We start from the raw sequence: 24,627 nt of genomic DNA on the forward strand, positions 1-24,627 counted from the left end.
ACTAATTATTTTCAAACCATGTGTGATTGATGAGAAACACTGGGGAGAATAAATTCTTAAATATCTCTTACTAATTTATCTAAATTTCAGTAGATGTTTTTTTATCTATATTTATTATAAAGATTAGGACTAATGAAAATAATACATGTCATTCAGTCAAATATGATAAAAAGATTGAATGATACTTTATGATTTCTTTTTATATTTTATATTTATTTTATAATTTATAACATATTCATTTATATATATATATATATATATATATATATATATATATATATATAAACACAAGTACTGTATACGTGTGTTATATTTGTTAATTGTAAATAAATAATTAATTTAATTTTTAAAAATAACTAAATTAAAATAATTAATGATTTAAAATAGTAATTGTCTGTTCTTTTGTGCAGATAAATTTACATGAAGAGATTTGTGATATTTTAATTGTTCTTTTCTAACAATTTGTGAATGAGTGAGCAAGAAAATTTACGGATAAACTTTTTATCAAATGAAAAGATTTATGGGACTAAACAGAATTTTTATCATAATATCTCTAATTTCAAATTCACGTGCTACATTCTAACAAATTCATGTATCATATATTTGTTTCTAAATAATAATTAAGCAAAGGATAGTAAAACTTTGACATTGCCAATTTTTTTTTAATTCCATTTAACACTTAAAAAACTATTATTTTATTATAAAAGTCAAAATTAAAAAGGTGTCAAAATAACTTTTTTTTCTTAAGTAAATCAGTGTATATATATATATATATATATATATATATATATATATATTAATAATAATAATAATGTAATGATTGTATTAAATAATAATAATAATATAATAAATATAATATATAATAGTAATAATAATATGATTAAATATAATAATAAATAATAAAATCATATATAGTAAATAATAATATTTTTAAATAATAGAAATTATTATAAAAATAATAAAATTTAATAAAATTTATTTATTTTATTAAAATTTATTAAATAATATTTTTAAAATTTGATATTTTTAACAAATCCAAAAATCATTTAATATATTTTTATCATCAAGAGTTTTAGTAACTTTCAAATTTTATTTATCACAAATTTTTATAAATTAGCAAGACAAGTTATTTCGATATAATTTATTGTTATTTACCGATGATCAGCGGCAAAAAATTATGTAGCTAATTTGCAAGTAAAATTAGCGAGAGAAATTATTTTTCACTAATTTGTCACAATTTAATGAGAGATCAACAACAAAAATAATCTATAACAAATTTATGAAGGTAATTAATGAGACAAACTATTTCTTACTAATTTCTCCCTATTTAGTGAGGTATCAATAACAAAAAAAATTCGTAGTTAATTAGTGAGAAAATAAGCAAGGAAAATTATTTTCATTAATTTCTTGCTATTTAGTGACGGATTGATGACAAAACTTTTTTAAAATATTCTTAATCTTAAAAGTTTATTTAATAAAAATTATATAACCTTGCATTATATTTTAAATATTTCTACTAAAAATGATCATAAACTATAAAATTTGTTATGACTCAATTAGAGATTAGTTAGAGATAAAATTTGTTAAGGATCAATTAAGTATTAGTTAGGGATAAAATTAATTGTAAATTAACTAGGGATCACCAAGGAAACAAGTTTGATAGGAATCAACAAAGAATAAAATTTGCTATGGATCAGTTAAGGATTAACTATGGATAAAATTTGTTATGAATAACCCAAAAATTAACTAGGAATATCAACGAGGGAATTTCTCTCACAATTTAACTACCTATAATATAACTATGTAAAACTACTTAACTAATTCATTGAATTAGTGAGGGTAACTAGAAAACGTAAAACTACTTAACTAATCCATTGAATCAGTAAGGGTAACTAGAAATTTTTTCGTCACAAATACATTATTTATACATTATTTTCTTGTAATGTGTGTTTTTTTCTTAACGTTAAAGTCAAAACATTAATGGAATGTTTAGAAAAAGAAACTAATTAAGTCTTACAAATCATTATAATAAATACATAATTATGATCAACATTAAACGAAAAAAAAATCTTTAATAACATGAAAAGAAGTTATGATAAAAAAATACTGCCACTATTAATTAAAAAAGTTATCAATATTTCTATTTCTAAGTCATTATCAATTTTTTCCCATTTGGCATTAATTAAAATATTTGCATCTTTTATTGATTAAAAGTGACTACTACTATTGATTAAAACAGTTTTTATTCTAAAATTAGGATAAAATAAGCTAACTCTTTAATTTCCAATTTGCAGCTTGCGGATCAACTTAGTCTTATAGCCTTTTACTCTTCAATCAATTAAATTAATTAAATATTGTTTAAGATCATATAAATTCATACTAATTTTTTTTTATCAGCAAATAATTATATAAAAACACTTGTACTCTGATCCTTTTACAAAAAAGGAACTTAACTTGTATAATAAAATTTAAAAGTTTAACATTAAAACAGGAAATAAAATAAAAAAAAACTCATTCATATTAGAAAAATATCCTTAATGAACAGGCGTCTGAACTAACAGCAACAAAAGCCAGAACCTCTTCTGCAATGTCATTATTACAGCATAACCAGAACATAGGCATAGATATGAACTAAGCAAAAGAGAATGCAATGATTATACATTAAGACAAAAGAAATACTAATGTCGTTATATATATATATATATATATATATATTAGTTTTACTTTTGAAAGAGAATATATATATGCACACGTTACATCATCACATGAAAATGGAAAGTGGACAAGAAAGTGGTACCCACACCTCACATGAAGGTCTTTAATGTTTGATCTCCACACTTTTATCTTAAAATCGTGCACTATTATTAACCTACTTGTAGAATTCCATCACTCCCGGCCCAGAGGAGGCACGACAAGCAACATGGAAATTTGAAAAACCAGTGAGCTTGCACAAATTCTCGTACTGTTTCTCAGTTCTTTCCTTTCCACCTGCTGTGATAAACATAAGGTTGTCCAGGGACGAAAAAAGCTGAGATTCTTCGGTTGCTTCTGGTTCTTCTGGCATTATGATCTCCAGAACAATCACTTTCCCATTTCCAGACAGTGCTTTGTGACAATTGCTTAAAATTTCTACGCACTTCTCATCAGACCAGTTGTGCAACACAACCTAAACCAACATCATAAAACACAGAAAAAGATTTAGAATCTTATTAAATTATTTACAAGACTAATTTATTTATTTTAAAATTTTAAAATTCTTTTAAAGAAAATAATATGTTTGGATGAGAAAAAAATGAAATTGAGAAATTTTAAAAAAGTATTTTAAATAACTAAAATAGTAGAATTTGAAATTTATTAAGAAGAAAATTGAAATAAGTTACATAATTTATTCGTTAGCACAAAAAGAGTCTACACGTCCAAAAAGTTGAATTGGGTCGAGCATAAGGTCAAACTGAGTTAAAGGACAAGTCAGGCCAGTACGGACTAAAGTTGAACCGTGCCAATCCGGGTCAAAAGTCGAGTCGTGCCTACACATGCCAAAAGTCAAGCCAGGCATACTAGGCCAAACCAAAGGTCGAGTAGGGCCAAGTTAGGTCTTGCCAAAGGTCGAGTCGGGCCAATTCAGATCGGGCTAAAGGTCGAGCCAGATCGAAAGTTAAACCAGGTTGGCCCGAGAATGTCGTACCGAATCAAACTAGTTTGAAGGTTGAGCTAGACCAAGTCGGATCAAAGGTCCAACAGGACCGACCTAAGTTAGGCCAAAGGTCAAGATAGACCAGGCTCCGCCAAAGGTCAAGCTAAACCGAAGGTGAAGCGGGTCAAACCTCGACTTAAATCGAAAGTCAAGATGAGTTGTACTGAATTAAAGGTCAAACTAAGTTAAGTTGGACTCAAAAATATAATTGAGTTCTTCTTATAATAGAAATGGAATACTTTATAAAAAAATTAAAAATTAAAATATTTTAATTACTTTATCAAAACTAATTATTTAATAAATTAGAAAAATTAAATTATAAATAGTTCAATTATCCGGTATTAAATTTCTTAAAATTATTGAAAGGTAAAAATGAAATTAGATTAATTCAATATTTGTATATAGTAACCTTTAGTGTCATGGCGTCACCCTCTGGAACTCTTGCAAACATATCTCCTCCAACATGCTCAACCCCTTAACAAAACTTGGAAGTTTAGAATGGAAATTATATCATTCTATAACCCTTTTGATATATGACAAAACATTGAATATGTCAGGCTACCTGATAGCAGTGGTGCATTCTCAATGACTTGGGGCAGATCAAAATTAATTCCTTTAATGGAAGGGTATTTGGAGATTATCATTTTGAGGTTTTGTCCATTTCCACCTCCTACATCAACCAACCTTGATATTCCCTCAAATCCAGTATACATTTCAAGTACTCTAATCATATCTGTTGCACACAAATCTGCCATTGCCCTGATAAACATTTGGTTCATTTTTGGATCCTTTTCCATGTACTGGTACGTTGTTACCCCATGAACTTTCTTGAACAAATCAACGTCTGCATCAACCACTGCTTCCTTGAAATTCGACCTGAGAACAAGAGTTAAAACCATTGGAGCAAAGTCAGCTTTCGTTCTTATTATTTAGAGTTTATGAAAAAAGTGTATAATATTTACCAAAGTTGTGAGAGTGCAGGGCAAGAGAGATAGGATGCGAACGAAGCGAAGTAGCCCGTAGTTGCACCAGTGGCATAGTATTGTCCAATATGTGAGAGTCCATAAACTGTCTCTGTGGCACCATGCTGTGTGGTGCGTGTTGAACTGGTAAGAAGAGAGTAACTAGCAAGCAAACGCAGCATGCGATCGAGCCTATCAGGCAAATCAGGGTGCTGGTTTGGGAGCTTGGAAGCGATTTCATGAGATGACATGAACGAACCATGTGGTGTTACCTTGGCTATGATCTCAAACAGGTTGAGCTCAATAGCAGCATTCAGAACTGCAGGGTACACCACAGCAGTACTAAGCAGCATTGCAGATACACGAGCACCTTCATCACTTAGTTTAGGAGAAGTTGTAATGAGGTTATTATTGGTAACAACATTGGATTCACCCATTCTTGATAATCTTTGGTTTTTGGTTTGGTTACAATGTGTCTGCTTAATTGGTATGAGTGTGCTCTTTTTATAGCTGTTTGTAGTGTAGATGGAAGACTTTGCCTTGTCCACTTGTAATTTTTCTTTGGGGCAACGGAATATTGACCCGGTTTCCATTCATTTGACATCATTTTTTTATAATGAAAAAAGTAAACAATAACGAGTCTTTGTCTTGTTGGTTTAATTTTTTAGCGTGGTGTGTGCATATAAGCAAGGCTGTTAGGAGAAATTCATTTAAATCAATTTCCTTATTCATTATACATGCTTTCAAACAGGAAAAAAAAAATTAAACACATTTTGTTAAGGAGTTGAGTATGCATATATATATATATATATATATATATATATATATATATATATATATATATATATATATATATATATACCTTTGTCCCCGGCCTTATTCAGGTATCAAATTTGTATCTGTTTTTATTTTAAATTGTTAAAACATTTATAATCAAAATACTTATAATAAATTTTCTTTACACTTTATTTTCGTAACTTAGTTACGTACATTTAATTATATTTACTCTTTTTGATAATTAATTGACCTTCAAAAATTATCATTTAATATTTATATACTTTAAATATAATATTAAATATTTGATAAAATTAATTTTTTATTGTGTTTTTTATTTTTGATAAAAAAATTATTTAATAAATATTTAAGTTCAAATATTCTATTTGTTATATTTTTGTACCAAAATTTCAAATAGGACTCCAAATCTTGATTAGTCTCAATTGAATCCATATTTTAGAAAATAAATTATAATTAGATCATTTCTGTTAATAGGATACTAACAATGTTAAATATATATCATGTCTCAACTCCTCATTCTTTTTATTTTTTATTTTTTTATTTTTATTTTAATTTTAAAATTTTAAAAATTTAGGGACCTATTTGAAATTTTAATAAAAAATATATCAAAGAGTATTTTAACAAAATATTTAAAAGAGTAATTATATATGTATAGATGCATATCAAAGTTTATTAGTTGACGATGCAAATTGACAAAAGAAGTTTTATTCGTTATATATAAAAATGGAACCATGACGAAGAATTCTTAATTCTTAATATGGAATTGACATAATCAAAGATGCATCCCTCTCCACCATTTGTCATCCTGCAAATGAGTTATTTTAATAAGTAAAAATAGGTATTTTAAAATAAGCAGTTTTGTATACTTTATAATTATTTACTCTTATTTTAGGAGTGAAAAACAAATTAATCCGTCCATGATTAATTCGTCAAAAACAATGTAGAATGGACCGGTCATTGTAGTAAAACGATACGAAACTCATGCATGATTCGTCCTGTAATTTTTATTTTTCGGTTTTTAACTTATATATATATATATATATATATAATATTTAATCATTGTTTTTTTTAAGTAACAATACAAATAGATACTTGCATAATTAAAATAATAGAATAAAAAATATATTTTAAATTATTTTATATTTTAATGTTTAATTAAATAAATTATTAATCTATTTTAATTTAACCTGATTCTGGCCAAGCGGTTGTAAACTTGACTAATACCAAAATATTATTTGTTTGATAAGGCTTGACTGTAGTAATTTTAATATATTTTTATAAATATTAGCGAAGGTTTTTTTTTTTTTTTATATTAAAGTACATCATGTTTATTTTCTAACGGATTGGTATTAGACTAAAATTATTTTCCCATTAACACTAGTTAGGTTTCTTTTGTCAATTTTAAAAATATTTTTCGGAGTAATGTTGAACAATTCCTTTTCAATTTATTAGTTAAAATTATTTTAGGATAAGTTAATTATAATTTGTTCAACTAATACCAATTGGATATATTGTTTTCGGTAACGTAAGTTAGAATTTTTTTTTAGTAATGTTACTTAAGATTTTTCTATTTTTTGACTGATATTGATTAGAGTTTCTTTGATAATATTGATGAAAATTATTATTTTTATTTATAGTATTATAATTATTTTTATTGTTGTTGTTCTTTTATTAAACCAAATTGTCCTAAGAAGTCTTGTTTATTTATGCTGAAATGTCTGAGATATCCTTGAACCTACTCCTTGATTAGATAGAATGAGGTGGTACCTGTAGTTGCTCAAATGTTCAAGTTAGTGATGAAAAAACATATAATGATTTTAATAAGAATAGATTTCTTAATATACCCTTTACGTAAATATATTTGAGTTATCTTTATAGTTATTTTAGAAACAAATTCTTAGCAACATTTTTATAGTTTTATAAGTTTGTATATTTATTTATAATAAATTACTATATTAAAAATTTATAATTTTTTATAAACTCATGTGGATATAAATTTAATTTAATATTTATAAGTTAATGGGGAATAAAAAATTCGAAAAGTGATAATAGTAAATAAGTTAATTTAAATATATTGTAATTATGATAATAGAAAAATTATCATAATAAAATATTAAAATTATTGTTATTTTTTGTAAAATTAATTTTGATATGTGTATATTTATTTGGTTAACATATTTTATATAATAATTTTTCGTGTAATAAGTTAGAAATTAAAATAAAATAATAATATGATCTTAGGTGGATATATTTTGACATGTTTTTATAAGTACTCTTTCCACTAGAGATGTAAAAGTGGGTTCCAATCCATAAACTAATTCGGTTCACCACAGGTTCGAGTCAGGTTGGGTTGATAAAATTTTATTTTTTTAGAAAGTGGGTTTAGTTGGACCCGGTTCACATAGCTCACAAGTTAAATGGGTTTGAGTCAGGTTGAAGGTGGATTGACCCACTTAACCCACCAACCATTTCTTACAATTTTTTTAATTTTCTTTTGTTATAATTATTTACTACTTATAATTATATAGGTTCACAATTTCATATTTTTAAATACTACAATATTGTTCTATAATTGTTTGATTGTTTGATTTATTTGTCTGTGAAATTATATACATTGATACTTTAATAACTACTATATTTATAATAATACTTCGAGCATTAAGTGGACACTTTGATTCCACTATTATACAAAATAAATTGAGTTGATTCACTCTCATTATTAGGAATGTTAACGGGGTAGGTAGGGTATGGATAGTAACTCCCTCGTACCCTATCCATTGGATAAATATCCGCTCTGCACTCGTACCTATATCCATTTAGGGTATCCGTTCTACGGGTATCCGCATATTTTTTTAATATTCACATATATCCACGAGTACCCGTGGATATTTACAAAAAGAAAAAAAATTAATTTAACAACAAATTTTAATCATAAATTCAAATAAAAATACAATGCATAACATTTATAAATTTCAAACAAAGTGCAGATAACCCATTTAAAGTGTTGAATGACAGTTTACAAATAAATGGGGATTTTTTAAAACCAATTGATAAAAAATAACTCATTCAAAACCAATATGTTAATGTTTTAATCATTTTTTTAATTTTTAATTTAAATTAGAGTGTAGTGGGTACGAGTATCCACGTGTACGGATACTATGATACTTGTACCCCTCGTTAACATGCGGGTATAAACAATACCCGTATCCATTTTAAATATTCATTTCCTACCTGTTATGGGTTGTATCTGCAGATACAAATTTTTTTTACATCCCTACTTTTTATAATGCAATAAATTTTATAAAATAAGTTGTAAAAAAAAATCGTAAGTGAGCTAACTAATTAACCCACTAATATGTGATAAATTGGACTCAATTACAAAAAAGTAAGCCCAATTGAATTGTTCTTTTTTTTAACTCAATCCATAATGGACTAACCGTGTGAGCCGAATTGACTCATTTTGACCCCTACTTTCCACCGATAATCACATATATAACACTTTATGCTAGAATATTATTCCATGCAATCGATTATGACCTGTTTTTTTTTTTTTCAAGTTTAAAAGTGAAGAAAAATATTGTTATATGTATACAAGAAAAAACAATATTTATATTTACGGTTTAATATTATAAAGTAATACATTCTAAATTTATGTTTATTTAGATGAAGTACATTATTTATTTATTTAAAAATATAAATATTTATAAGATGAATATATATTTTAAAAAATAATGTTTTATTAAAATTAATTAAGATAAAAATAATAAAAAATAATTAAGAATTGTTTTATTTGCAATTTTATTCATAAGAGTCAACACCCAAATTTGTCTCCTTAAATATAATTTGTTAAACAAAACTTCAATAGTAGACTCTAAACAAAAAATTTGAGATAAAAAATTAAAAAAATCAAAAGAAAATAAAAATAAAAAGTAAAAATTTATTAACTTTTTTCAAATTTTTTTTTATTAATTAGTAATTCTTTTTCTAATTATTAACTTTAATTTAAGTAACAAACAACTTCAACAAATAATTATCTAATTTGAATTTAAATTTAAATTTGAATTTTTGAATTTTATACTTTTTTATTTTAAATGTTTTATAAAATTCTATTAAAAATTTATATATATATATATATATATATATATATATATATACTTTTTCAATATTTTTTAAAATAATATTTTTACAAATAAATATAAATGTTTTACATTCATATTACTAATATTCAAATTTACATTAAATTTCTTTCCAATTATTTTCATTTGTAACCATGTTATTATTTAATTTTATTTTTCTAACTTATTGCACACAAAAAATGATTACATAAATTATTTTAAGCCAGTAAATATACATTTAATAAAATTAATGTTAAAAAAGAAGTCAGAATTGCAATATTTTATTATGATAATATTTATATTACCATAATTATAATATATTTAAATTATTCTTTTTATTATAATCATTATTAAAACATTTTATTTCTAATTAATTTTTAAATTTTAAATTAAATATATTTTTAAATTTATATTCACATGAGTTTATAAAAAATTATAATTTTTTAATGAAGTAATTTATTATAAATAGATATAAAAATCCATAAAATTAGAAGAAAATATTGCTAAAAATTTGTTGATCAAAGAACAGAATTCATGCAGCAAACAGCATTCAAAATTATAAAAAACATTATGAGAATTTAGTCTTTCGCAAAAAGAAATTGTACTTAACAATAAAATACTTTTTTTGGTTTAATTAATCGTATAGTACCTAGTTTGAGGCTAGTGTGTCAAATAGGTACCCGGTTTTAAAAAAATGTCAATTGCATTCCAACTTTTGAAAATTGCTTCAATTAGGTCCCTTTCAGACAGAGTTGACTAATGCCATTAGTCAACGTGCCACGTGTCAATCTGTAGTTTTTTTGATTTTTTTTAAATTTTTAAATTTTTTTGAAAAAAAATTTAAAATGCCACGTGTCAAGTCCTTGTGTGTGTCACGTGGCATTGCCAGTGCCACGTGACATTGTAATGCCACGTGTCAGTGTCACTATTAGATGTCATTGTGTTGATTTCGATTTAGTCCCCACATATGTCTTTTTGTTTCAATTTAGTACCTAAGTATGTGTATCTGATTCAATTTTGTCCCAAATTTTTTTTAATAATTAAAATATTTTGGTAATCCATTTTTTATAAGATTAAAAATAATTAAGTATAAATATTTTTACAAAATTAAGTACTAATATTTATAATGCTTCTCTCAATTTCAGACCAAATTTATTATTTGTATAAATGTTATACTAATATTTTTTTTATTAAAAACGACTTTTTAACATATTACTTTATTAATTATTTTTTTATTAAGTACTCATGTTTTGTTTTTTTTTTCAAAATAGAACAATATTGTCTCTTACTAATTTTAAATCAAAATTTCTATTGGTATGAATGTTATGCTATTTTTTTTTATTAAAAATGACTTAATAAAATGACTTTTACCACTAAATTTTAATATAAATATCAAATACTTAATTTTTTTAAAACTTTTATACTTAATTACTTTTAATTTTATTAAAAAATATTTTAATTATTAAAAATTATTAGGTCAAAATTGAATCAAATACACATAAGTAGGTACTAAATTGAAACGAAAAAACATAAATGGGGATTAAATTGAATGTTTGTTTATGTGATTTGAATGTTTTGCTAATGAGGTTGAGATAAAAAATATTTAAATTTTGCTAGGGATTGTCAGACTATTTATTAGAAGGGAAATACTAAAATGAATTGGTATAAAAATGGGTTATTTATAAGAATACTGTAATTTTTCATGTCGTGGTTTGTAAGAGGATTAATGCAGGAGATATTTTTAAGCTGTGTCATGATTATAAAGTTATCTCTTATCCAAATATGATTGAAGATTCTATTTTGTCTTTTTGTACTAATATTCATCTTCTAGTTATTAGTCTATTGTTGCTTCTTATATTCTTTTTCTAGTCACTGATGATGTAAATAATTTTTTGATTAAATGGTCTGATCTTGATGAGGTAAAACATGCAATTTTTCCTCTTAATGATGATAGAGCTTGTGGTCTAGATGGCTTTGGTGGATGTTTTTATCATTCTTTTTGGGATATTGTTGGTGTTGATTTTTGTCAAGTTGTACAACAATTATTTCGGCAAGGTTAAATCCTCCCTAGTATGAATTTGAATATTATTTCTATTATTCCTAAAGTTAATGGGGTAGAACATATAACTTATTTTTGTCCTACAACAATGGTTAATTTTTGTTTCAAAATCACTACAAAAGATTTAACTGATAGACTAAGTGATGATTTCTAGTAGGATTATTTTCCTTAATCAAAATGGTTTCATTAAAAGTAGAAGTGTTAAATATTATATTAGTTATGAAGTTCTTATATCTAAAGAGGTTAAGGATGGTAATGTAGCCATCAAGATTGATATAACCAAGGCTCTTGATATCATCAATTGACATTTCTTAATTCAAGTGTTGCACTGTATTGGTTTTCATGAATGTTGATAATGTTCATAATAAACTTGCTTCTTGGAAAGAGAAGTTGTGTAATATGATGGAAAAAATTTAGCTAGTAAATTCAGTAATTGTTGACTTATTGTCTTATAGTTTCAAGGTTTACAAATGGTCTATTAAGCTTCATCTTGAGGTGCAATAAGGATTCCGAATTTTGTTTAGAATGGAGAAACACAAAAATGGGGATTGTTTACTATTAAATGATCTATATTATGTGATTTTAAGGTGAATGGTGGTTTATAGGTTACTAATATTCAAACGGAGAACAAAACCTATATGCTACGTTTAGCTTGGGATTTTGCTTATGGCAAAATGACTTGAACCGAACTCAAGCATATTCAGTTTCTTAAGTATGAGTATAAGAAATATATGTTATTTAAATCGTCATCAATTTGGCATAGTATTTGTCACAATCGAGGTCGCAGTGGGACGAAGAAAATAATTTGAAAAATACAGAGGAGTCGTCACCATAGTTTATCATGGAAAAATATAGAAAAACCTTAAAAAAAATGGTCTTCAAAACCAAATTTATATTTGGGGGTTGGTTACGTGTGGGGAAGGTATTAACACCCTGCAGTGCAATGCCCGTCTTAAGACAGTTCTCTCTTTAATTAAGTGTGCAAGATAGGAGTTGATGTTTAAAATATTTGTTGTCCCAAAAAATCAAACAAAATAAAAAAAGAAAACACATACAGAAATAATAAATATTAAAAACAAAATTATTTTTTTATTTTTTTTGACCCGACGATGATTGTACCTCACTCCTATGGAAAATCATGGATAACGTAGTTCTTTATAAAAATATTTGTTGTTTGATATTATTTTTATTTTTTAAAATTTTAATTTTTAATATATATATATATATATATATATTTATTAATATCAAGAGAATCTGAGATTCAACATGATAAAAGATCTAGTTATCAAGCAAATTCGAGACTTGACATGATATTCAAAAATAACTTTATAATTTTTATTTTTTATTATTATTATTTTTAATAAAAAAATTAAAAGCCTATGAATGAGTGTTATGATTATCAAGCAAGTCCAAGACTTGATATGATATTCAATACTTATATAAAAATAATAATATCATTTTTATTTTTTATTTATTTTTATAATTATAATTACCAAAATAATGGCATCCTAAATAAAAGAAAAGAGAAAGGTTGGACATATCAATGACGAACCCAAATCCAAAATCACCTAACATTCAAATCCCAAACACATTTAGCCATATGAGTTAATCAATCATACATTTGTTATTATAGCAAATCTTAACAGGACATGAATAACATTAGGAGCAAAGAATTTAGAATTTACCTTTCAGGGTCACGAATAGAGCGAAACCGATTTAAAGGATAATAAGGTGACCCACTTTTGCGTGTGTGCTATAGTAATAAAAAAGGAGAGATATTTTTTTATTTTTTTTTGTCTGTGTCTTGCATGGGAGAGGTTTATGCTTATATAGACACCTTGGGATATCACTGAAATCCTAGTCAATTATAATAAAATATACAAGGAAGGAATGATCCCGATGAAACATATTATAGAAATTAAATCGTCGCATAATATATAGGATATTGATTATAATTATTGTTAACAAAATATTGCTTGTAATTACTATAATCATATATTTACCGGTACATGAAGATCCTGATCAAATCATAACATATTATTCATATAATTGATTCTAATTATTACCAAGAATATTCTCTTCCAATTATTAAAAATCGTACCGTTCTCTAAAAAACATTATTATCGGGAATATTTGCTTCTAATTATTAAAATAATATCTTCTCTGAATGAAAAAACTCGATGAGACACATCACATAACCATAAATTCAAGATATTTATTCGACTTATTACGAAGAATATTGCTTTTAATATTATACGCTCCTCTAAAAACAGAGATTATAAAATGTCCTTCCCTAACATGTCATATGTGGAGTGTAAATAGCAAACAATGGGGAAAAGGATGTACAAAACTTTTGGGCTAATGAAAAGGGTGTGATAATTAAAGACATATTAGATTCTCTCCTCTTTTTTTTTACTATGGTAGAATTATAAAGTTAAAATACCTACCATCAATCAAAAACATATTTTTGTTATTTTTTATTTTTTATTTTATTTTATTTATTTTTTATTTTTTTTTTTAACAAAACAAATGTATTCACCCGGACGAAATTAGGTGTTGATAGTATTAAGGATGCATATAATGTCGTTCTTGAAAATACTTTTTGGACACTAGGTAAGAGTGATTGTATTAATTTTTGGAATGATTGTTGGTGTTCTGACATTTGTATATCTAAATTGGTTAGAACTCCTTATTTTGACAAAGTAAAGTTATACTATGTTGTTAGTTCGGCCTAAGAGGTACTCATTGAAACTTTCCTTATTTTGTTGCTAGTCTATGTAAATTTTCTACTTTAATGGTTAATGAAGATGATGATGTACCTAATACGATCCTGTATGATACTGGTGTGCTTTCTCAAAAAGTTGCAAAAGAGATTTATGCTTTTTGTATGGAATGTATGGATTGGGGAAAATTGATTTGGTTGGATGAGGTGTCACCAACTAAAACTTTGGTTTTTGGAAATTGTTGTATGATCGTTTACATATTGCTTTGAAGATTCAAAAGAAAGAGGTGGTTTTATGCTCTATGTGTTCTTTGTGTGGTAATAATATTGAATATTTCTCTCATTTGTTGTTTCATTATTCTATTGTTATATAGTTGTGAGCATGGTTGAAGGAAGCTTTTTAGGATTTGTAGTTTTCTTCTTTGGATTTATTGTTCAATTTATGAAATCTTCTTGTTGTCCTTTTCTTAAAATGATTAAAGTGGTTGTCATTACTATAATTATTTGAATGATTTGGAGGATGATATATTAGAGTATATTTCAGGATCCAATTGCGATTCCTTTTACTATTTTTCAAATCAAGGAGTTAGTGCGTATGACGGAAAATAAATCTAAGAAGTATATGAGTAATAGTGTGTCTGTTTTTTTTTTTTTTTGTTGAAAATTTTCAATATTCAAACTAGGGAAGGTAGTGTGATCTCATTTATGGAAGTAATATGACAAGTTCCATTTGTCAATTGGCTTAAGGTGAATATTGATGGAGTCGTTAGGGGTTGTTTTGATTTAGCTTCATGTGCTAGTATTTTCAAAGGAAGACAAAGTAGTTTTTCAGCTTTTCGAGTGCACAAACTTCTATTATGCCAAATTTATGGGTCTCATTTATGTATTGGAGCATGCTTGGAGGAAGGGATATAAAGACTTTTGTTGGAGAGTGATTCACATTTAGCGTGTCATGATTTTTGAATCAATGAGTGGTTCCTTGAAGTCTTAGAGGGAGATAACGTCAATACTTCATTTTTGTGGGCATATGGAGTTCAAAATTTCTCATGTTTTTCTAGAAGGAAATCATTGTGCTGAGCTTTGATTCATAGAGAACAATATAAGTGATTTAATCTCTTACCTTCATGTATTTATTTAAATTTTTTTCATAATAAGCATAAATTGTTTATATTTCGTGAAGGATAACTTTTTATCATAGATTTGGTGTGATCTTGTACTCTTTTATATTTTTTTTCTTGTTAATACATTTTTATATGAAGACAAATTATTAATGGACTTTGGGACATTAGCATAACTACGATGTCAATATAAATGATATGTCAAAGTTCATAGTAATACTTAAAAATAATATTTTTATTTCTAAGTTATTAACAATTTTTGCTATTTTGGTATTAATTAAAACATTTAAAACTTTTATCGATTAGAAATGACTATCACTGTTGATTAACAATTTTTATTCTAAAATTAGGATAAAATAATCTAACTCACGACGTTATTTTCATTTCATATTTGCAACTTGTGCATCAACTTAGTCGTCTCGTTTAAATTTCTTTCAACTATTCGATCAGTTTGGTTATGCGTAAAAATATATTAAATATTGTTTAAGGCTATGATGCACCAATACTTTAACTTTGGTCATGTATCCGTGTCTGACACATATCTTGTTCGATACTTTAGGATACTTTAACAATACTTATCAATGAAGTATCTACTTTATAAAGTCGTAGTACACAACAATAAAATCAATCTTTAAATAGTGAACACTTGTAGTGACAAAAAATAATTAGTTACTATATAATGATTAAATTGACAACTAAAATAGTTTCAAAAAATTATAATTGGTCTCTAAATTGATAATTTTTAAATGATTTTTAATGATTTTTAAATTGGTCACTAACATTAACTACCAGGTGTTGGCTACCAAAATAGTTGGTCTCTAATTAAAAATTTTAGATTTACACATTAACAATCATATCTTTATTATATTTATGAAAATTATTGTATATTTTTCAATATTTATATATTATGTATCTATTATCGTATGTTATTATTTCAAAAATAAACATATCCACGTATGAAATAGTATATTATGATACACATATTTTTGTGTATCCTTGGTTTAAAGTCATATAAGTTCATACTACTATCGTTATCGTAAGTGTATATATATATATATATATATATATATATATATATATATATATATATATATATATATATATATATATATATATATATATATATATATATATATATATATATAATATTATTAAACAGTTTTACTTTTGAAAGACATGAAATCCAAATTATTTTAACTGCACTGCAGACGTTACATCACATGAAAATGGAAAGCGGAGAAGAAAGTGGTCCCCACACCTCATCTGGAAGTCTTTATTGTTCGATCTTCACACTTCTACTCAAATTAACTTCCCCAATTATCGTCGATTAACTTATTTGTAGAATTCCATCACTCCCGGACCAGAGGAGGAACGACAAGCAACATGAAATTTTGAAAAACCAGCGAGCTTGCACAAATTCTCGTACTGTTTCTCAGTTCTTTCCTTTCCACCGGCTGAGATAAACATGAGGTTGTCCAGGCAGGAAATAAGCTGAGATTCTTCCGTTGCTTCTGGTTCTTCTGGCATTATGATCTCCAGAACAATCACCTTCCCATTTCCAGACAGTGCTTTGTGACAATTGCTTAAAATTTCTACGCACTTCTCATCAGACCAGTTGTGCAACACAACCTAAACCAACATCATAAAACACACAAAAAGATTTAGAACCTTCAAAATTAAATTAGATTAATTCAACATCTCTATATACTGACCTTTAGTATCATGGCGTCACCCTCTGGAACTCTTGCAAACATATCTCCTCCAACATGCTCAACCCCTTAACAAAATTTCACGGAGTTTAGAATTTAAATTATATAATTATATTAACCCTTTGATATATGACAAAACATCAGGTATATCAGGCTACCTGATAGCAGTGGTGCATTCTCAATGACTTGGGGCAGATCAAAATTAATTCCTTTAATGGAAGGGTATTTGGAGATTATCATTTTGAGGTTTTGTCCATTTCCTCCTCCTACATCAACCAACGTTGATATTCCCTCAAATCCAGCATATATTTCAAGTACTCTAATCATATCTGTTGCACACAAATCTGCCATTGCCCTGATAAACATTTGGTTCATTTTTGGATCCTTTTCCATGTACTGGAACGCTCCTATCCCATGAACTTTCTTGAACAAATCAACATCTGCATTAACCACTGCTTCCTTGAAACTCGGCCTGAGAAAAAGAGTTAAAACCATTGGAGCAAAGTAAGGTTTCCTTCTTAATATTTAGACTTTACGAAAAAAGTGTATAATATTTACCAAAGTTGTGAGAGTGCAGGGCAAGAGAGATAGGATGCGAATGAAGCGAAGTAGCCTGTAGTTGCACCGGTGGCATAGTATTGTCCAATTTGTGAGAGTCCATAAACTGTCTCAGTGGCACCATGCTGTGTGGTGCGTGTTGAACTGGTAAGAAGAGAATAACTAGCAAGCAAACGCAGCATGCGATCGAGCCTATCAGGCAAATCAGGGTGCTGGTTTGGGAGCTCGGAAGCAATTTCATGAGGTGACATGAATGAACCGTGTGGTGTTGCCTTGGCTATGATCTCAAACAGGTTGAGCTCAATAGCAGCATTCAGAACTGCAGGGTAAACCACAGCAGTACTGAGCAGCATTGCAGATACACGAGCACCTTCATCACTTTTTTGAGGAGAAGTTGTAATGAGGTCCCCCATTATTCTTGATTCTTAATTTAACTCTAATGATGTTTGGTTACAATGTGTCTGCTTAATTGGTCATCAGTGTGCTCTTTTTATAGCTGTTTGCAGTCGGTAAAGGAAGGCTTTGCCTTGCCCAGTTGCGATTTTTCTAAGGGGGAATGGAATACTGACACGGCGGCTCCATTCATTTGACTAATTTTTTATAATGAAAAAGTAAACAATAACGTCTCTGTGTGCTGTTGGTTGAATATTTTAGCGTGGTGTGTGCATATAAGCAAGGTCGTTGTCGGAAATTCATTATGATCAATTTCATTATATATGCTTTGAAATAATAAAAAAAAAAAACTAATTTTGTTAAGGGGTTGACTATAACGTCACAAATTTGTATATGTTTTTATTTGAAAGATAATGATATTTTGACTAATTTCTAACCTATCATTTTAATCATTTTTTAATTATTTATTTCAATTTTTGTAGTGGTATGATGTAATAATTGAATGGTGATTAGAGTGGTGGATTAAAAGTATGTCAAAAAAATTGGTTAAAATATCATTATTTTCTTTAAAACTAGTTTTAAAGTTGTGGTATGAATGGGTTGATGTTCTTTTTGTGTGTTTTTATGTTAGTAAAGATAGATTATATTAATTTTTTTTAATAGATATTATATTAAAACATATTTAGAGGTTAAAGAAAAAAAAATAATTTTAATTTTATAATTAATTTTTAAATATAATCAATGTGAAAAATTATTTATAGGTTTAGAAATTCAATATATGTGTAAAAATGTAAAGAGCAGATTTTGTAAACATACAAAGGATATAACATGTAAAAAATATAAAATAAACTCTAAAAAAATACAAAAGATAGACTATGAAAAATTAAATAGAGTATATTCGTTATAAATAAAAATCGGTGTATGAACATATTGGTTGGTCTAATGCGTATTGCTAGACTCGTATGATCAAAACATCGACAGATTCATCTAATATCTAATGTTAGACTCGTCTAATTAGTGTATGAATGTACTTATCTAATGTGTATGGACAAAATTATTTAATGTGTATTGCATGACAAGTCTAATAAGGGGATGGATAGATTTGTTTAATGTATATTAATAGACTCATACAATATGTCTATAAACAAACTCGTCTAATGTATATTGTTAGACTCATTTAATGTATTGATAAATTCATCTAATGCATGTTGCATCAATGTATGGATAGACTCACCTGATGCATATTCTTAATCTCATTTAATTAATGCATGCAATGACTTGTTTTATGTTTTATGTACAATATACTTGTTTAATTAATGTAGGGATATACTCATATAATGTATATTGCTAAAGTTGTCTAATTAGTGTATGAATAGATTTGCCTAATGTATATTGCAAGATTCATATAATCCATGAAAGAACATATTTATCTAATGTGTATTAATAGACTCGTCTAATTAGTGTATGAAAAAGTTTATCTAATGTGTATGGTTAGACTTGTTTAATCAATATATTAATGACTTGTCTAATGTGTATTGCTAGATTGGTCTGATATATTTTTGTCATACTCTTCTAATATGTGTATGTAGAGTCTCGTCTAATTGTATTGTTAGACTAGTGTAATATTGTTTACAATACTTGTCTAATAAGTGTATGGAAAGACTTGTTTAATGTGTATTGGTGGACTCGTATAATCAATGCATCGATAAACTCTTCTAATATGTAGTATTAAACTTATCTCATAAGTATACAGACAAACTCGTATAACGTATAACGTGTACTACTAGACTCATCTAGTTAGTGTATGTTCAAACTCATTTAATGTGTATTACAAGACTCGTCTAATCAGTGAGTGGACAAAGTCGTCTAACGTCTAATGTTTATATGGCAATATTTTTATATGACTATAAATAATATGTATTATTAAGAAATCTATAAACGGTATTATTTTGAGATATAAAACTAAGATATATTTTTTCTAAATTTAATTTAATTTGATAAAATAATTATAAAATATAATAATAGAATTAATATTTTAAATATAAGTTAATCATTAATAACTTATTAAATCATCAAGTAATTTTAAGTTATGAAAGGACAAAATTAATAACAAAAAAGATAGTATAAAACAAAGGAATTAATATTTTAAATATAAGTTATTTCTTAATAATAAATATATTGAAAATATATTAGAAATTTTTTTCAGATTAAAATGTGTCTAAAAATGTGTCTAAGGGCACTCAATAAAGAAATCATTATTTACTTATTATAAAAATCAACAAATTCTTAGAATAGTTTTTAGAAATGTATATAATGAATTAAATTGATTAAAAAAATAATTCAAACTTTATACATAATTTTGGAGATTGATATGAAAATTTAAAATTTAGAGAAAATAATAATTTTTTTAAGAGCTAAAATAATAATGTATTTGATATTAAATGTTAGAGGTGAAATATATTGTTATTTTTACGGCAAATTAGATTAAAAACAAATAAAATGGATAGTATACGAAAATTAGTTTAAAAATAAAATAAATGAATAAAAAAGTACAATAAATTCTATACACATGTGGCATCAATATGAATATAAATTAATTAATTGAAAAATAAGATAAATTAATAAAAAGATAAAATGATTTTCATGCACATATAATCATATAATAACAAAATAAATATAAATGAAAATTTTTAAAATATCATATAATTAAAAAATTAACTTTAAAGACACTTATAAACAAAATAAAATAAATAATATAATAATTTTACCAGTATATACAAATGCAATAGTGTATGTGTATACGTATTTTTTAAATATACGTGATATTATATTAATAAGTGATGATAATATAATGTTATTAAATTAATGTATAAAATAAAATTATTTTTATTAAAAATGAAGTAAAATATATGAAAAGATGAGAGAGTAATTATTGATAAATAAATAAAAAATTATAAAAATAACGGTCAATTTTTAAAAATTTGATAAATAATTTTATTTTAAAAAATAAAATCGATATTTTCAAATGTGAAAAAAAAAATTCTCTTATATTCTTATAGATTTATTCTTATTTTTAAGTCACAAAACAAATTAATCTGTCCACAATTAATTCGTAAAAATAATGTAGAATGGACTGGTCCATTGTAGTAAAACAGTAAGAAACTCATGGTTCCTCTATCAATTTTTTTTTAACATTTATATATATATATATATATATATATATATATATTTCTTTTTTGAAATTTTAATTGATTAATCAATACCTTTAATTAAATAAATTAAAACGATTATTATATTTACATATTAAATTATTCTAATATAATTAATAATTAGAATTTAAATTCTAAAAATTACAATACATTTAAATATTTATATAATTAGAAATATATAATAAAAACATATTTTAAATTATTTTATATTTTAACTTTTAATTGAAAAATATTATCTTTTTTATTTAACATGATATTGGTCAAGTGGTTGTGCTCTTAACTAATACCAAAATATTATTATTTTAATAAGGCTTGACTGTAGTAATTTTAATATATTTTTATAAATATTAGCGAAGGCTTGTTTATATTAAAGTACATCCTGTTTATTTTCTAACCGATTGGTATTAGACTAAAATTATTTTCCCATCAACGCTAGTAGGTTTCTTTTGTTAATCTTAAAAATAATTTCCGGACTAATGTTGAAAATTTCGTTTTTAATTTATCAGTTAAATTATTTTTAGGTTAAGTTAATTACAATTTGTTCAACAAATATCAATTAGATATATTGTGTTCGGCAACATAAGTTATGTTTTTTTATTAATGTTAGTTAAGATTTTTTATTTTTTTTATTAATAATGATTATAGTTTCTTGGTTATTTTTTATACAAAAAATTATTTTTATTTATATTATTATAATTATTTTTATTGTTGTTTTATATTATTGTTTTTGTAAGGAACCGAATTATCTTAAGAGGTCTTGTTTAGTCTGGTTGAAATGTTGGAAATATCCTTGTGCTGCTCTTTGATAAAATAGAAGAAAAATTTAGATTTTTTGTTGGGTTTTTATGTGTTGTTCTTTTGCTATGTCTTCACAATACACTAATTACCACTAAATTTAATGTCTTAAAATATATTAAAAAGATATTTAAAATATCAATAAAGTGTATCTTTAATGTTCAGCTGAGAACAATAAAAAAAATCAATAGAGAATCTGTATTTAAAATATAATAAAAATGGGTAACCGTTAGAGATGGCAAATAAATTCGTCTCTGTGGGTATTGCCCGAATCCGTCCCCGTTTTGACGGGGAATTCCCGTATTGACTGGGTATGGGTATGGGTATGTGTTGGGAAATCCCCGACTTTTTCAATTAGGTATGAGATGGTTAGGGGATGTACATATCCCCACCATAATATTTGTCTCTGCCATATCTCCATCATCATTTAAATTATTAAAATATTCACAATTAATTAAGTAACACTATATATATATATATATATGTATATATATTCAATTTTTTATTTCTTCTAATTATTTGGTTTGTTATGAAACTCATTCGTATCTCCAATATATTTTTCATCCTATCATAACATTTATGTAATTATGTTAAAATGATGTATGTCAATTAAAAAAAATTTATGTCTCATATTTGAATATTTCTATTATTTTTAATATTTTTATTTATTGTATATTTTCCTTTCACATGAGTATGTTTAATACTCTCAATTGAAGTGTTTAAAAGCATAAACCTTTCATTTACTAGGTAATATAAAAAAATACTTATTTTTATTAATTTTTCTTTCATTTGAATACCTCTTTTGTTTAGCTAAAACAATTATTTCTCAACCATTGAGTATATATGTTGATATTTGAAAACGTTCTTAGATGTCTGAGGTATTTTTCATCTTATCATATCCTTAATTATACATTTATTTTTTTTGTGCGATTTCTTTCAATAGTTTCTAAGACATACATTTGTTAATTTTTTAATATTTTTATTTGTTGTTTATTTTCATCATGTAGAATACTATTTCAGTATATTTTATCTAATTATTTTTTATTTTCTAACTCATTATATCAATCATATTGTAATTTTTCACTATAATTGTATAAATAACTTTTATTTACTACAATATCAAAATTTAATGTAATTGTAATGAATATTTTTTTTATCATCATGCAACATATATTGGAGTTCAAAATATACAATATCCATGTTAAATTTTTTTATTATGTTTATTATTTGTTATTTGCGTCATTTTGATTAAGTGATGTATTATCATTTTTATTAGTGTATAAAAAAAGAGATTCATTAGAATTTAAAAAATTGAAGTAAACAAACATTTAAAATATATTTTAATTTGAATATTTGTTTTCCTTTACATTTTCTTAAAAATATTTTTAAATTTTATCAACTAGGTTTCATTAATGTTTGCAGTTTGCAAATTTAATAAATGTTTTAATTCTCGTGAAATTTTATTTGATATTCCAATATAAAATGTAAACAATTATAATTTATTTCAAAGTATTTGATATCGAAGATACAATCACCCTCCTAATATTTAATATTTGATAATATTATGTTTCCTTTACCGTAATTTTTTATTATTTTATAAAAATTAATTAAAATTTGTATTGAAGTAGTAAGAAAATGGGTATGGGTACGAGATTATACCCGTTATCCGGTGAGGATAGAGATGGGATAAAACGTTGATACCCGTTGGGTTTGGGTATGAGGATGGGGATGAATTTTTTTTACGGGAATGGATATAGGATAGTGAATCTCGTCCCCGCCCCGTTGCCATCCCTAGTAACGGTAGATATAGTCTAGATAATCTGACTAAAGTCGATGATGAGAAAACATAAATTCTAAGTTTTAGTAAGAATAGGTTTCTCTGATACTATTTACATGGAGATATACCTCACTCTCATTAATTCATTTGACTCATTTTAGGAAAGTTTATATATTTCCATTAATCTATATCTATCTATAACAATATAGGAAATTCCTCTTTTTTGTATCCACATTTCATAATACCCGTTTTATCTTTAGTTATTTTAAAAATTAATTATTTTATAAATAATTTATTTTTAATCATTTTTCTACAAATCTCTTTTGAAATCTCTTTTGTCTTAAATTATTATTTAAATTTTCTTTCTACATATCTTTTTTTTAATTTTATATTTAATAATTATTTTAAAAATTATATATTTATTATTAATCTTAAATTTTTTAAAAATTAAAAAATACAAATACACATACGCGACGACGCAACATCTGTCACGCGTGTTCGCTGGTGCTAATGAATGCTAATGTGTTGTTGAGGTTAATATGATCCCTGTTGGCACAAGACCTCATGTTGTCCCTGATCGAGATGTCCTAGTCATATAGCCGTTGGCTGGAATTTTCCTATATGATTATTGGCCTAAAATAAAAAAACCTAGTCAAGATACTTCGGCCTCATATAATTCATGTAATTATTGACAAGATGTACCTATTATATGCTCCCTCTT

The 24,627-nt window shown here is 25.5% G+C and overlaps 2 protein-coding genes across 2 annotated transcripts; both read right to left on the bottom strand.

Moving 5' to 3' along the window:
• Positions 1-2,708: 2,708 nt before the first annotated feature.
• On the bottom strand, positions 2,709-5,115 carry LOC114192433 (isoliquiritigenin 2'-O-methyltransferase-like). Its single transcript, XM_028082150.1, has 4 exons — positions 4,657-5,115; positions 4,257-4,570; positions 4,104-4,168; positions 2,709-3,166 (listed from the first exon to the last, which is right to left on the bottom strand). Exons 1-4 carry the CDS (start codon positions 5,091-5,093, stop codon positions 2,870-2,872), a joined length of 1,113 nt encoding a protein of 370 aa, XP_027937951.1. The 5' UTR covers positions 5,094-5,115; the 3' UTR covers positions 2,709-2,869.
• An 11,509-nt stretch (positions 5,116-16,624) lies between these two features.
• On the bottom strand, positions 16,625-18,190 carry LOC114190466 (isoliquiritigenin 2'-O-methyltransferase-like). Its single transcript, XM_028079361.1, has 4 exons — positions 17,733-18,190; positions 17,333-17,646; positions 17,178-17,242; positions 16,625-17,094 (listed from the first exon to the last, which is right to left on the bottom strand). Exons 1-4 carry the CDS (start codon positions 18,143-18,145, stop codon positions 16,798-16,800), a joined length of 1,089 nt encoding a protein of 362 aa, XP_027935162.1. The 5' UTR covers positions 18,146-18,190; the 3' UTR covers positions 16,625-16,797.
• Positions 18,191-24,627: the final 6,437 nt, after the last annotated feature.

The sequence above is a fragment of the Vigna unguiculata genome, chromosome 7, assembly GCF_004118075.2.
Source record: "Vigna unguiculata cultivar IT97K-499-35 chromosome 7, ASM411807v1, whole genome shotgun sequence".
NCBI lineage: Eukaryota > Viridiplantae > Streptophyta > Magnoliopsida > Fabales > Fabaceae > Vigna > Vigna unguiculata.